General features: G+C 45.1%; 1 protein-coding gene across 1 annotated transcript in view; it reads right to left on the reverse strand.

The window, feature by feature from the left end:
• Window positions 1–1,824: 1,824 nt before the first annotated feature.
• The window catches only part of FBXL7 (F-box and leucine rich repeat protein 7), a 455,062-nt gene continuing 440,125 nt past the window's right edge, over window positions 1,825–16,761 (reverse strand). The window contains exons 3-4 of the mRNA XM_068990501.1: window positions 14,694–15,305; window positions 1,825–5,144 (exon numbers count right to left, since the gene is read on the reverse strand). Coding sequence (XP_068846602.1) covers window positions 4,408–5,144; window positions 14,694–15,305 — 1,349 coding nt within the window. The 3' untranslated portion in view covers window positions 1,825–4,407. The remainder of the gene's footprint in view (window positions 5,145–14,693; window positions 15,306–16,761) is intronic.

Below are 16,761 nucleotides of genomic sequence, written 5' to 3' on the forward strand. Positions count from 1 at the left end.
TAGCTGCATCCTGCTGAAGATGCCACCACTGTGCTGTTTACAGGCAGGGATGGTGAAACCTATTCAGCTCCCAAAAGACCATGCTCTTTCATCTCATGTAGTTTCAAATTCAAGTTGATCTGCTAACTTGAGAAGGAAAAAAAGACTACAAAAATGGACCTGTGGCTTTAGGAGATAATGTTGCACTCAAAGAAAGGAGGAATCATCATATCCTGGATATAGTCTTGGTTGGTGTGTCCCCAGTCTGAATGTCTGTGGAAGTACTGGGTTGACCAAAAAATTTCATCTGGTTTTTTGTACCATCTTACAGAAAAGCCTGAAAGAACTTTTTAGTCAACCCAATATCTTCTTGCCTTCAGTGAACAACTTTGCCCACCTGGTGGTTGTCTTTATGGAACGTGTCTGAATTGCTCTTTGGGCAACGGGAGCTGTGTTTAGGCAGGTCTCAGTGATGGTATGGTATTAGCATCCCAAGCAGAGAGACGGCAACAAGACCTCCCCTCTCCATGCACCACTCCTTCCTGCAACATTAAGAACCACTACTGGTGTATGAGGGGCTTTCCAGGTGGCACTAGTGGTAAAGAACCCACCTGTCAATGCAGGAAACATGAGACATGGGTTCGATCCTAGGTCAGGAAGAGTCCCTGGAGAAGAAAATGGCAACCCACTCCAGTATTCTTGCCTGGAGAATCCCATGGATAGAGGAGCCTGGCAGGCTACAGTTCATGGGGTCGCAGAGTTGGACACGACTGAAGCGACTTACCATGCTGTTGTATGAAGCAAAAAGAAGAAACCATCTGAGCATGGAAAGAGGAAAACCAGTTTTGTTTCACAGACTGTCTGCATGAACATATTCATGCAGTGTTTGCCTCTTCACTAAATATTCCTGCTCCCTCTTCTACTGTCTATTCAGCATTTCTGTAAATTAACTTCTTCCTGAACTAATCATGATTGCCAGCTATTGAACAAAAACACTACTTTCTGATGACTTTTCAGTGAAAATTTAGACATGGTAGGCAATTTTACTGCAAAAAAATTTCTTTTTCCCTTAAAAATACTAAACTGTTTGGTTTCATGTTGTGGGCTCTTGCATGTCAAACGTCTCGAAGACTTCAATTCTCAACAAATGTCAATATAAGAAATCATAAACCTCCAGGGCCTATGCGTTTTATTTACTGCTAACTTTATTCTGGGATCTTGACAAGAATTGCATGCAGCTACCTCGAGTTAATATTTCAAAGCAGTTAACAGTCCTGTTGGTTTATGTGACAGTCCTTAAGCAGCTGAATCAGGGTAAGAAGGAAGTTGAGGACAGCTACTTTTAAAATTGGCATCTCCTAAAATGCTTTTACTTGCTAAAGATGGAGTTTGCCATTCATCTCTCAGTACTTGTTGCTGTCAAACTAATGTCTCTGATCTAAAGGTTTGGGTAGGGAGATATTTGGCATTTCCTTTTTTCCAACCGATTGATAATTTTTCCTTTCCAATCAAGTTGCCATATTCCCCTTCCAGCTTTTTTTTTGTTTTTGCTGTACCATCAAAAGGTGGGTTAGGGAACTGAAGATATAAACTGTGAATGTAATGATTTTTACTTACCTGCTAATTTTTAGCCAAAGACAATGAGCTAAGGGGAATGACACAGCCATGGGTGCAACTTTGACAGCAGCAGCAGTGACCTGATGTGCTCTCTATTTCAACAGAAAGGAAGTTTCTCCCTCACTCTTGAGTTTCCCCCTCTGAACATCAGGCTATTCTGGCCAGGGAATTAAATGAGGCTAAACCCGATTACCAACATATTGCTTTATTTCTTGGTGGTAGTAAGTTAAGGCTTTCTAGAGTCATACAGCACGCAGTGATTTGAACATTAGATTTAAAACAACAACAACAACGAGCATTCAATTTAGCAGAGACAGGAAGGAAGCAATGTTTAAAAACAGGTAAATTTCCTAGTGAGGCTTTTTGCATGGTCTCTAAAAATGTGCTGAGCTGTTTCCCCAGGAACCACTGTCATAGATTCATACAACAAGGGGAAGCGGAATGGGTGAAGAGCAGACTGGGAGAAAGACAGCAACGGGGAAAGATAGGGCATGCCGGGTAAACAGTGTGAAGGCTGGCTTTGTCTCACGTTTGGAAGACAGTGTAGGTGCTATGGTCAAGAGGTGGTGATAAAGATATTTGGAATGGGACACCCCCTCTCTGGTTGTGTGAGCCATTTTGAATCTTTTCTCTTATTCCAGGAATATTACATTGGCTCACTTGGAAGATCTCAGTACCAAGGGTTAAGGATGATCCTCTGTGACTTATATTCCCAAGCTTTGAACAGAGTCACAAGTCACACAACAGGGGAATGCTATCTTCGATCCCTTTCATGGTTCCAAACGTTGTGACTAGATACTCTCCCCAGCCAAACAATTCCTTTCTCCCTGTGGCACGCGGCATTGGCTGCACCTCCAAGTTGCTGACGGTGTTGACTGGAGACGTGGCCATATATCACGTGATGCCAGCTCACTGCTGTCTCCTTCTCAAAATAAGACAAAGACACGCAGGGAGCCTAGCATGGGAGTGCAGCTGTCAAGTGGTATATAGGCTGGATATGAAACTGTTCCATGTGCTTGCCTTGGAGACACCAGGTTCTGGGTGTGGAGTGTGGGTCCTCTGAGAAAGAAATGAACGAACTGTTTGGAAAGTGAAGGAGGAGGGGTGTTGCCAGAGAATAATTTAAGAGAAGTCATGGGCTTATTAACAAAAATCAATGGAAATGACATGAAAACAAGCAGTGGGATTGTTGGCATCCTGACTTTGCATGAATGAGGACAGCAAATGGATTTGCATCCAAATAGGACCATTTCACATTTATACTTGGCAACGGCTTTAATGTTGGATATCAAAGTCTTAGCTGGTGGACCAGCGCCTATGTCTTATCAATGTGTTCCCTCTTCCATTTGTGGGGCACTTTTGAGTGGACAGGATTTAAACTACCTGGAAATCTGCTCTGCATATTTGAGGAAGGACAAGCAGACATCACAGGGGAGGCACACAAGGTGGCAATCTGCACACGTCAACACTTACGACTTAACCCCAACAGGCTTCACGTGATGCAATCTGGATGCCCAAGAAAAATAAATAGATGAGAAAACAGAAATGCGATCTGAATGACAAAGAACCGAGGCGTCCGTTCCTGCCAGCTGCAGGGCAGATGTGTGCGTGTATGCCACATGTGCAGCGACAGGGATCTGAAAAACCCTGGAGGAAGAGTTTTCCTGGACCTCCCTTGTTAATTAAAAATTGTGAGTGTCTTCCCTCCTACTTGGAAACACTCAGAAAGATCAACCTGACTGGGGGAGGTGGGTTTTGCTGTGATTAGGAATTCCATCACCTCCGTGCGATGGGGTGGAGTGGGGTGAGGCCAAAAGCATGTGTGTACAGAAGCCGTCCATCTGGCTGGGCAAGAGAAGATGACCAAGAGACTCGCTCATCAAAAGAAACAAACTGTGAATGCCACTCAGATTAGGGAGAAGAATATACAGGAGGCTGGGGTTGGCACGCCTCCTGAGAGCACTCACAGAATAGATATCCTTGGAAGAGGTAGATGCCTCTTGTGTTGCCAAGGAGCTTGGGTTTACTGACATCTCTTGTGCCCTCGATTCTAAAATAGCCATGAAGCTCAACCTTGATTAGATCCGAGGAAGTCCTCTGATTCAGGGCTGGAAGCAGAAGCCCAGAGAAGTCAAGTGCTTTGCCCAAGGTCACACAGCTAGTAAGTGCTGGAGTGGGAGTGGGGTGGGAGCAACAAGGCAGGTCTCTTCCTTCACCCTGTTAACTGCTGCAAGTGATCCTTTAAAAGGGTTTATAAGTGCTGCGTATATAGCAGGTGCTGTGACATTTATTTAACAAGAATTTTGCTTGGGTATGGGATGGGAGAGTGTGGTTTAGGCCAGTCAAGCAGTTTAAAGAGGAGGAGGTGTGGAGGGCAGTATTACTCTGACAATTTGTTGTTACTGTAGGAGAGGGAGGGGTAGGGTTGGAGGGATGGGGTGCAGAACTCCGGGGATGTGGCCAGGAGGAAAGAAACTGAAAGGGGGGCGTTCTTAAAGACATTGCAGTCAGCTTTCTGAGGTACATGTTTTTGAGAAGAGACATCACCACCAATGACCTGATTCCCCCCACATAAAACCGTTGTCTGGAATAGAAATGGGGCTCCCTCACCCTCCTTTCCTAGCCCTCTGTTGCCCGTGAGAAACTAGCAAGAAGAAAAGCCAGATCTTTAAAAAGAACCTTCCTGGAAGAAAGAAGCTGTTCCGAGTGGGTGTCGGTGCTTACATAGGCTGCTCTGAAAAAGACAAAACAAAAAAACCAACGTGTTCTGTTCAGGTCTGTACGGCGACAGCGACGGCGGGAGCTGTCCCTTCAGAAGAAGGCAGGGTTGGTGTGCTCGATGACGCAGCGCTTGCAGTGGCGTTTCACGAAGCGCAGTGCCTCCACGGACACCTCGCAGTCCTGCACGTTCAGCATCTGCAGGTCGAAGCAGTTGGCCGCCACGATCTGCAGGCCCTGGCCCGTGATGCTCTCGCAAGACTTGAGGCTGAGGCGCTTGAGATTGAAGCAGTTCAGGGCCAGGCACTCCAGGCCCGTGTCGGAGACCAGAGGGCATTTGCCGATGTCCAGGGACTTGAGTTTGGCGCAGTTCTTGGCAAGGTACTCCAGGCCGTGGTCCGTGATGCCCTCGCAGCCCCTGGCGTTGAGGTAGCGCAGCTTGCCGCAGTACTTGGCCACGTAGCGGATGCCCACATCGGTGACCCGGCCGCAGTGCGCGATGCTGAGGTACCGCAGGCGGGACTCCAGCTTGGCGATCTCGCGCAGGCCGAAGTCGCTGACGAAGCGGCAGTCGCTGACGCTCAGCTCCTTGATGGAGGCGCAGTAGATCATCAGATAGCGGAGGCCCTCGTCGGTGAGGCGGACGCAGCGCCGCAGGTACAGGTGGGTCAGCTGCGTGCAGTGGGCCGCGATGGTGTGCAGGCCTTCATCTTCCAGCACGAAGCAGTCCGTCATGTCCAGGTAGCGGATGGAGATCTGTTTGCCGTGCAAGGGGGACAGTTTAATGGAGGCCTCGCGGGTCAAGCTGATGCAGGTCACCTTGGAGCATCCTAGACGGAGAGACAGAACACACGCTCAGAACGACCTCAGGGAATGGGGAATAGTGGGGGGCTCCTGAATAGACTCCTACCCCACTCTGGATTTGGGTCCCCATGTTTCCCCCTTCCCTTCCTGGCGCCTCAGGAGAAGGAACGCAAGAATGGGCTTTCCATGTTCATTTCATCATTTAACTACTCTGGGCTTAAGAGGCTTTGGGGTTTTAGAATGAGAAAGATGTGTTCCAATGCTAGATCCATCAATGGCTGGCCTGACGTTTGGGCCAATCGGTCCTTCTAAGTAGGTACTTTGCTTTAAAAATAAGGGTGTTCTGCTTCCCTGTAAGGTGGCTGTAAAGAAGACATGAGACCATGTGTGTAAATATCGCATCCTGGTTCTGGAAAGTTCAGGAAGCTCCGTTCTTACCCTGCAGTGGTCTGGTAGCTCTCTGATCCAAAGAAGTGAGATAGGAAATAGAAGGCTGCACCATGACTGGGGTTTGGCAGAAAGAGCACTGGCTTGGGAGTCACAGTCGATCTCAGGCCTACTTTTTATGGTCTGAGGCAGGAGGCTTAAGTTTTCTGAGTCTCAAGACTCTCCCCTGAAATGGGAGTGAGTAGCTGGTATGCCTATAACTCTGGGGATATAATAATGAGGATGCAACCAGGTAATGGATATGGATATACTTTGAAAACCGTGGGAAATATATGTCATTAGTCTAACAAAGTGACCCTCTAGGGATTCAGTTCTACCTTCTCTGGTCCAGGAAGAACAAAATCGGATTATCCTCTATCCCTTCAACCAGTTTGTCCTGCTTTTACCTGCTACGATCTATTTTCACAGCTGCCAGACACCTTCTGGAACAGTACTCCTGTCATGCTCAAGGCTGTCTCACTACAAGTGTAAAAGCTAACGTCTAAAGGGGGCCTCCAAGGACCTGCACCCCTGGGCTCTTATGTCTTCCCCCTCTTCCAACCCCACTGGCCTCTTTGCTGGTTTCCAGATGGCTCAGGTGCCTCCCTGCCTCAGCAACTGTGCACTAGACAGGACATCCCTGGATAATGCCCTGGGTCACCCCCACTTTCTTAGGTTTCAGAGCAAATGTTATTTTATAGGACAACTTTTTGTGAGTCATCCTGAAAGAACTAGTATCCCCTGCCTGACTCCCATTTATTTTCAGCATTCATTATCACTTTGAGGCATTATATTTTTATTTATTCACTTTTATTCACATTTATTTGTGTTTGCTGTCCTTATGGAATGTAAGTTCCTAAGAAAAAAGGACTCACACTCTTCACTGCTGTATCCCTAATACCTGGTTCAGAGCTGGTTCTCACTAAGCACCTGTTCAACGAATGAATGAATGAATGATTTATAGAGTATATACAGTCCCTATATATCAGGGCTTCTCTGATAGCTCAGTTGATAAAGAATCTGCCTGCAATGCAGGAGACCCCAGTTCAATTCCTGGGTTGGGAAGATCTGCTGGAGAAGGGACAGGCTACCCACCCCAGTATGGTAAAGAATCTGCCTGCAATGCGGGAGACCTGGGTTTGATCCCTGGGTTGGGAAGATCCCCTGAAGAAGGGAAAGGTTACCCACTCCAGTATTCTGGCCTGGAGAATTCCATGGACTGTATAGTCCGTGGGGTCATAAAGAGTCAGACGCAACTGAGTGCACTTTCACTTTCCTTCACTTTCATAGTCTTTTATAGGAAAACCTGATGGGATAATCCAACTTCCAATATTTAAATATCCTCAGGATTGTGATCAAGGCTGAGGTATATCTAACATTGATAAACCAACTATTTTATAGTTAATTATAATGCCTTTTATTTCTGTTGAAAGATAACATTTACAACATGCTTTTTATAAACATTTAAGAAAACGTTTATTGATTTTCTTGATTCTTTTTTTTTTCAGTTGATTCTTTAAATGATCCGTTTTCTAGATAAGAAAATAGTACTCAGGAAGATATCTTTAGATGCCTCTCTAAACCTTATTTCTAAACTCCCTTCCCCTAAATGTGTGGGAATAAATTTTATATGTTATATTTATACCATATATTATATAACTATCATATATTTTATGACATATGAAACACTCATTTCATTATATATTTCAGTTCATTGTATATTACTATTTAAAATGTGTACACGGTTTATTTTAATATATGAACATACATCATTAATATACATAGCCAAATACATCATATAAATGTATATGCATACATATATTTCCTTCCATTACATAGAATGTACATATACTTTTCATTTTCTCTCTCCACTACCCAAATCCCTCTGCCGCTCTAAAGCCAGGTGCCTCACCTCCGTGGCTCCGTGCCTTGGCTGATGAGGTCATTTCCAAGCCTTCTAAGCAACCACGTGATAGTGTTAATGGGGACTTTCCTCCCACTCCTGGCAGGCTGCCCAGGAAACTCTTATAATATAAAATTCAGGTCCTGGGAATAATGACATTCAGAAGCCATGTGCTACCAAGTCGAAGAATTTCAGGAAGGAGCAAAGCATACACCCCAGCACTGGAGAACAAAGATGTAGCTTGTCAGAGGCTGTGCGCACAACTCCAGGGGGCTCTGTGGTTTTGCAGAAGGTGGTTGATACCCCTCAAATGTCGCTCTGAACTCTCCCTTTTTGTTTTGAAGTTCTTGTTTTACACTGACTGCGATCCTGCTTATGCTGAATCTGTACGTTCACACAGTGGCTGCCCATCTGTCATGACATGACGGTGAAGGCACTTTAAGATCACAGGACAACTTTGTTCCTAAGCTCTTAGTTCCAGTTTCCTATTTAAGAAAGAAATATCCAGTGAAACCTGCTGCACTCCAGGAAGGATGCTCTATTCTCCAGGGAAATATTTGTCTGCACTTTGAAACCGAACCCCAATTTAATGAAATACTAGCTTAGCTCAGTTTTGATGAACACACTGTTTTGATATGCTTGCATTATTTTAGGTCAATCATTTTAAATTTCAGCTTTAGCCCTTTTATAGATTTGCTAAGTTTGGGTTGAAAATAAACTGATTCATGGGTCAATGGGTAATATCTGTGGCCAGTGGATGCATGTATATATTAAAGACTTGCAGAGAACATGAGAAATCATTCCCTTTGAACTACATTTTTTAAAGATGAGGCATCTTAGATTCAGGGAGATTATATGACTTGTACAGTCAGACTAGAGAGAATTTTCCTGATCCAAGACTTCTAATATAGCAGGGATGGTAAGAAATGACTAAGAAATAGCATGCAGTTGATGCATTGCATGAGAGATGTATGATAGATGTGCCAGCATGAAGTGAATAGTTAGACATTGGGGCATCATAAGTCTTGGGAGTGGGGGATTCTTGGAAGAGAGAGATAATTTGAATGCACAAATATGGAACCCAGGCAGTATAAAGTAATAGCAGGAGCAAATTCAAGGGACAGGAAAGCATGGAAGCAGAAGGGGAGTGAGCAGTATTCACGGGATAAAACACAGGATTTATCCTGTGTGGCAGCTAAGATGGGAATAATCCACTGGGATTGGATCTTGGGGGCCTGTCTTACCATGCAGGATAAGGAATAGGGATATTACACAACTGAGAGTGGACAGTATGGGTTGAACAAATCTGGGGCTATCTTGAATTGATTCCAGATTCGGATCAGCTTTCACAAAAATGCTCATTACCACCTTCTCTCATTATTGGGTAATAATACTCTGGGCTATAAAAGGATGATATCAACAAAGACCAACTACTGCCTCCTAAGTGTGTTACTGAATAAAACACACATGAGAGGACTTAACATGAATGAACTCACCTAGTCCTCCCAACCAACTCAGTTTACTGATGAGGAAGTTTCAGTCACTGCACTATAGCTTTCTGAGTGCTTGTTCAGAGGAGTCACCAATGACAACTCTGTTTGAACCCTTTAGAAATCAAGATGACTGGGGCTTTGAAACTCCTCTGTTCAAGGAATTACATTATCACAAAGTACAGATACAAACTATGCCTCATTTTTGCCCATATAAAACTCATAATGAATTGAGAATACACAAGTACCCAGTTGCAAAACCGAGCAATGCTCTACCTGCTTACACTAAAAATGCAGACACCTGGGAGGATACCCTCAGCTTCCCGGGTGTCAGGCAGGAAAGGCTTTACTTAGGGGACGCTTGCACTGGGCCTCCAGCAATGAGACATCTGTTAAGGTTTTGGGGGAGATGAGAGGGGGCAGAGGAGGGAATGGCATGCAGGTCAGAGAGATGCCCACACATCAGAGTGTGCATAGGCATGGTGTACTTGGGAAATTCAAATGGTTCCAGGAAACACAGCATTCAGGTTACTAGGGGCAGGGTGAGATTTGAACCTAGAAAGAGCAGCTCATGAAGTGCCGTATATGCTTTGCTAAGCAACTTTATTCCCACATGTCAAGATGAGGAATTGGGAGATTTCATGCAGGGAAATGAAGGGTTAGCTTCCCAGTTTGAAAACATTCCTTTGGACCTTGGTTGTGTAGAAGGTGTATTGATGGACTTGAGGTGGGTGTAAGGCCAGTGATAGGCAAGTATGCATCCAGGCAGGCAGGCAGAAGAGAGGGGGTGGACTTAACATTCTGGGGGAGTAGAATCACCTGGACAGGATTCGACTGGTCTCATATAACAGATCAGGAAGAGTAGTAAGGAGGACTCCCAGGTCTCCAAGTATAGAGGAACCTTTGGAAGCAATTTCACTTGTAATAATCATAAGATTTAAACTTTAAAAATTGGTTAGTTGTAATATATTCTATTGATGTTTAAAGATGTTGTTAATTGTGATGGTTAATTTTATGCATCAACTTGACTAGGTGACAAAGTGCCAAGATATTTGGTTAAACCTTATTTCTGGGTGTGCCTGTGAGCATTTTTCTGGATAAGATTAACATTTGAACCAGGAGACTAAGTCAGGCAGACTGCCCTTCCTAGTGCATATGGTTGTTGTTGTTCAGTGGCTGAGTCATTCTTTGCCACCCCATGGACTGCAGCATGCCAAGCTTCCCTATCCTTCACTGTCTCTGGAGCTTGCTCAAATTCATGTCCATTGAGTTGGTGATGCCATCCAGCCATCTCATCCTTTGTCGTCCCCTTCTCCTCCTGCCTTCACTCTTTCCCAGCCTCAGGGTCTTTACCACTGAGTCAGTTCTTTGCATCAAATGGCCAAAGTGTTGGAGTTTCAGCTTCAGCATGAGTCCTTCCAATTAATATTCAGGACTGATTTTCTTTAGGATTGACTGGTCTGATCTCCTTGTAGTCCAAGGGACTCCCTAGAGTCTTCTCCGACACCACAGTTCAAAAGCATCAATTCTTCAGTGCTCAACTTTCTTTATGATCCAACTCTCACATCCATACATGACTATTGGAAAAACTATAGCTTTGACTAGACAGATCTTTTTTGGCAAAGTGATGTCTCTGCTTTTTAATATGCTGTTTAGTAGGTTTGTCATAGCTTTTCTTCCAAGGATCAAGCGTCTTTTCATTTCATGGCTGCAGGCACCATCTGCAGTGATTTTGAAGCCCAAGAAAATAAAGTCTGTCACTGTTTCCACAGTTTCCCCATCTATTTGCCATGAAGTGATGGAACCAGATGCCATGATCTTTGTTTTTTGAATATTGAGTTTTAAGCCAGCTTTTTCATTCTCCTCTTTCACTTTCATCAAGAGGCTCCTTAGTTCCTCTTTGCTTTCTGCTATAAGGGCAGTATCATCTGCATATCTAAGGTTGTTGATATTTCTCTGGGCAATGTTGATTCCAGATTGTGCTTCATCCAGCCTGGCATTTTTCATGATGTACTTTGTATATAAGTTAAATAAGCAGGGTGACAATATACAGTGTTAACATCCTCCTTCCCTATTCTGGGACCAGTCTGTTGTTCCATGTCCAGGTCTAACTGTTGGTTCTTGACCTGCATACACATTTCTCAAGAGGCAGGTAATCTCTCTCTCTCTCTCTCTCTCTCTCTCTCTCTCTATATATATATATATATATATATATATATATATATACACCTCATATATATGTAACTGTCCCATATATATATATGGAACATATATACACACACATGTATATACATATAAAGCTAAGTTGCTCAGTCATTTCCAACTCTTTGCGACCCCGTGGACTGTAGTTCACCAGGCTCCTCCGTCCATGGGATTCTCCAGGCAAGAATACTGGAGTAGGTTGCCATTTCCTTTTCCAGGGGATCTTCCCGACCCAGGGATCGAACCCAGGTCTCCCGCATTGCAGGCAGATGCTTTAACCTCTGAGCCACCAGGGAAGCCCGTATATACATATATGTATATATGTATATATACACACACATACACTGTTGCTTCTATTTCTCTGGAGAACCGTGTTGTCTAGTCACTCAGTTGTGTCTGACTCTTTGCAACCCCATAGACTTGCTCTCCAGGCTCCTTTGTCCATTGGATTCTCCAGGCAAGAATACTGGAATGTGTTGCCATTTCTTTTTCCAGAGGATCTTCCCCACCCAGGGATTGAACCCGTGTCTCCTGCATTAGCAGGCAGATTCTTTACCCCTGAGTCACCAGGGAAGCCCTGGAGAACCATGACTAAACATTAATAAAAGGTAATAAGTGATAATGAATAAATGCTAGGGCTAGTTATAGTAACTTTCAGTGACTTTTAAAGATAACTTTCAAGGCGGGCATGCTAGGGATGGGAGGGGCAGTCTCACGTTCTCTGGGGAAATTAAGCTCTAGACCAGCCAAGCTCTATACTCAGTGGCAAGGATATTGCCACTGAGAAGGTGGCCACTGTCAGAGGCTAGTTGCGAGAACCAAGGGGGAATAAGTGCAGGTGAAATCACAGTTTCTAGATTCCCTCAGAACTGGAGGGCACCGTTCAGAGGTGGTGACACAAATCCACCCTTATGACTTGTTGGGTCGTTTGAGTTCATCTACCTGAAAATACCCACCACCATTCCTGCCAATATCTAGAATTCTGTGCTCTCAGTGAGTTAGAGATTCCCCCATTTACACAGTCTTTATTTACACAGATATCCAGGTCAGGTTGATAGGGAGAAGCTTGATACATAACAGTTAGCACAGGGGCCAAGCAGGGTCCACTCACTCAAGCTAGAAGCCCAGAAATTTCCATTCTCAAACAGCCCAAGCAGTTTCTGCATTTCCGAATCTCAAAAGAAGTCCAAAGACAAAATGCAATTACTTGCAGCCTGTCCTGAAGGTGCACGGGCTGGGGGGGTGGGGGGGTGGGGGGGGGGCGGGGAGCCCCTTTAACAAAGATGGGGATTCCAAAACGGAGTCATTTTCTAATCTAAGAAAAACAAAAGAAAATGAGGTGTTTATAAAAGAGGCCCACAGGGTTCAGAACCTTTGAATGTTAAAGAATCCAATCCCTTAGTCCCCCCACCCCTGTTCTTTTTTTTTTTTTTTAAGAAGAGAAAAGACATCTAGGGAAAGCTGTGAACTGTCTCAAATCACAGACTTTTGAAGCTAATTCCCACCGCATCATAATGCTTTCTCTTTCCAGAATTCCTTGGCGGGGAGGGGGAGGGGGGAAATGTAAGAAAACCTCTTCGTTTCCTGCTTCTTTATGCCAACAGCTGCTCACGACTAACTGAACATACGGTTTCCATGGCTTTGTGCTGGAGCCAACTTAAGGAGGGGAGCAGGGAAAGAATGTACGAGAAATAATTGACTGTCATCGGAAATATTTTCAGATGTCGGTTTTCAAAAGAGAGAGTGAGCTCTGAGAGCTGACTTTTACCTCAGGTTTTGTTAGAGGATATCGTTGACCTCAGATGCTGGTAAACCCCCAACTCTATTTCTTTGCCTGTTCAGTGGTTTTTACTTTCGACCCCTCCCCAGCAGTCCCTGAGGTTGTGGCTCGCGCTGCTCATTTCTTTAACTCCCAGTTGCATCTCACACACTCCAGCCTCTCAAATGTGCGTCTTTTGACTGGGTAGCGGATGAGATAAAGAAAGGCTGTTAGTCTGGCTAGATCCACGTCTGGCGCCTCAGTGCGAGTCTGGGCTTTAATTCTTCCTGCCTGTGAGAGGTCTGCAAGCAAAGCAGCCATGCTAGGAGTTCCTTCATTTTGAAAAAAGCACTAAAGGGCTTCCCTCATAGCTCAGTTGGTAAATAATCCGTCTACAATGCAGGAGACCCTGGTTCAATTCCTGGGTCAGGAAGATCTGCTGGAGAAGATCTTTTTCTGGAGAAGGCTACCCACTCCAGTATTCTTGGGCTTCCCTTGTGGCTCAGCTGGTAAAGAATCCACCTGCATTGCGGGTGACTTGGGTTTGATCCTTGGGTTGGGAAGATCCCCTGGAGAAGGGAAAGGCTACTCACTCCAGTATTCTGGCCTGGAGAATTCTATGGACTGTATAAGTCCATGGGGTTGCAAAGAAGAGGACACGACTGAGCAACTTTCACTTCACTTTCAAAGGCTTCACTTGGTGGGCCCTACCCTTGCACTCTGTAATTAAGAATACTGCTTGATGGCAGAGGCCAACACAGTACTGTGAAATGATTTTCCTTCAATTAAAAATAAATAAGTTTGGGAAATAAAAGAATATTGCTTGAGAAAAGATGCAAAAGCAACCCAAGGCTGAGGAGGGTAGGAGTGAAATATGAGGAGACTCTTAGCCATGATGGATTTTTTCCAATGTCTGCAAAATTTCAAGCCATGGTGACCACAGGACACAGCACAGAATCAGCTTAAACACAGCTCTCAGGCTCCATGCGACAGTGACCAGTGGAGGTCAGGTCAGTTTGTAAACTACTTCCATTTCAGCTAGAGAGCTGGCTCTCATTTATCTGTGATTAGATACTTAGATCCCATTATCCATGGTTTGTGCTTCCCTGCTGGCTCAGATGGTAAAGAATCTGCCTGCAATGTAGGAGACCCTGCTTCGATCCCTGGGTCAGAAAGATCCCCTGGATAAGGGAACAGCAACTCACTCCAGTATTCTTGCGTGGAGAATTCCAAGGACGGAGGAGCCTGGTGGGCTACAGAAAGAGTCAGATATGATTGAGCGACTACCACCACCACCACCTATCTATGGTTGCTCTGAAATTACTTTGAGAATTATGGGGAGGAAAGACACACTTGACAGTCACACTAACTTCTGGGACTTGCCTAGCTGCTCCAGTGGTTAAGACTTCATCTTCCTATGCAGGTTCCATCCCTGATCAGGGAGCTAAGCTCTCACATGCTTCTTGGGCAAGAAACCAAAGCATAAATCAGAAGCTATATTGTAACAAATTCAATGAAGACTTTTTAAAAGGTTCACATCAAGAAATAAAACAAAAAAGGCACACTAACTTGAATTGCCAGACATAAGATGCCTCTAACTCCTCTAAGAAGTTGACATCATTTGACAAAAGGGATACCTCTGGCCCCCAGAATCATCGTTCCATAAAGACAGTTTTACAGGAAGAAGAGTCACCCTGCTGAACCCTGAATATCACAAAGGGACCTTTCCCAGGTGTCAGCGTCCTCTCCTGCTTTGGGAGGATGCGCTGGGAAGGGCCCACGGATGGCCACGTACCTGACACATCCAGGTGCTCCAGGTTGGGACAGAGGGACACCACATCGAAGACTGCCTCATTGGAGATGTTGTAGCAGCCAGACACTTCCAGCCGCCGGAGCTCTGGGCAGCACTGGGCAATGGTGTAAAGACCTCGGTCCGTGAGCCGCCTGCAGCCACTGACACTTAGGGTTTCCAGCATGAGACAGACGTTGGGTGTGTCCTGACAGAGTCTGCGGGTCAGCACCTTGAGGGCGCGGTCCACGTTGATGGTCTCGCCCGTCAGGCGGATAGTCCTCCAGAGGCGTGGGTCCCAGGCCAGGTTGTACCAGCGGCGGCACACGCGCGCGCAGCGGCACAGCTGGTTGGTGGGCAGGAAGGAGAAGACCTGCACCATGGCGTGGTCCGGGAGCCGCTCGATGCTGGCCTGCTCCTTCTGGGGCCTGGAGGCCAGCCGGATGAGCGGGTGGGTGAGGCGGGTCGGGGGCGGGGAGTGGACCATGGCCACCGTCTCCCCGGTGATGGAGGACGAGGAGGTGGACGAGCCCCTTCCATTCTGAAATCCCGGCAGGTTGGGTGGACATATCAGGGCTGGGCTGGGCGTGCTCAGTGTGCGCATGCTCAGGTCGGAGTCTGGCAAAGGACAGAGAACAAAGGGTTAAGGATGGACGGGGCGGGGCGCGGGAGGAGGCAGGGAGGTGGCACCCTGTCCACTGACATCCTTCCTGGGCAGACGCGGGCTCAGTCCGTGTCACTGGAAGCAAGCGCCCATGCAAGTTTTCCCCATTAAGAAAAGGGCTAGTTCTTCACTATCTCCACCGGGGTGGGCAAACTATCTCTAAAGGGTCAGATAAGAAATAGTGGAAGCACCGCAGGCCATCTGGGTTCCATCCCTGTTGCAATTACTCAGTCCTGCTGTTTTAGTGCAAAAGCTGCCATAAACAACACGAAAACGAGCCCAGCCGTCCTGGCTATTTTTCCATAAAACTTGTTCTGTAAAAACAGATCAGCCGACTCGGCTCCAGGGTTAGAGTTTGCTGACCTCTGATCTACATTAACGGTGATTATCTAAAGGGCACAACTCCAAAGTTTCATTATTTCTACACTGGGAGAAGAAAGCTCATATATTGTGAACACAAGCTGATTTACTCTGGTTAGGCAGATGCTTACGCTTCATTTATAAAGGAGAGGAATGCATTTTACAAAGGAGAAGACTGGTCAGTGGGGAGAGAGCATTAGCTATCTTTGCCCTCACCTGCCCCTTAGTGTCCAGCTTCCCCCCTCCCCCAGCCATCTTTTGATAATGGTACCCCAAACTCTGTGATCTGGGTTCTGGAGAGCCACCCTGCTTCCTTCCTCTGTTAGACTAGGCACTTCAGAAGGTATTTGCAGTCCTCGAGTATCTGTGGCAATATTTATTTTTCTTTCTTATCAATAATTCTTCCCTTTGCATTTGAATAATGTGACTTTCTTTTGTTCCTTGGAACCAAAAAGGTCACTTGATGAAGAAGTAAATGGTTTTTAAATTTATGAGGGATTGAGAGACCTTTAGAATGCTGCTTTAAGAAGTCTGCTCATTTCATATCCCTCTCCCAACCTTGATATATATATGGAAGAATTTATTCTGGCACTATATAAATGTTTGTATGTTATACATTTTACATATTTAGATGGATAGATTCATTTAGGAAGACATTTATTCTTTCTAAATATGTTTATATATTTCATACACATGTGTGAATATATATATACACACACACATGCACACACATATATTTTATGTATATATATATAGAGAGAGAGAGAGAGAGAAAGAGAGAGAGAGACAGAGACAGAGACAGAGAGAGTTTACCTCCAAAACACACAATTCTTTACCTGTGAAATAAATGAATTGGTCTAGATAATTTCTAAGTCACTTCCAGCTCTAATTATAGCTCTAAAGACCTAAACAAAAATTCTATCCTTGTGTGCTTTTTCACTTTTTGTATCTTGGGAATTTTGATTCAAACACTTGTCTTTTCAAAGAACTGCCGGTAATAACACATAGAACTTCTGACACAGGACATCTCTGCTGTGTATTTGTAGTTTT

Source organism: Capricornis sumatraensis, chromosome 18 (assembly GCF_032405125.1).
Source record: "Capricornis sumatraensis isolate serow.1 chromosome 18, serow.2, whole genome shotgun sequence".
Taxonomy (NCBI): Eukaryota; Metazoa; Chordata; class Mammalia; order Artiodactyla; family Bovidae; genus Capricornis; species Capricornis sumatraensis.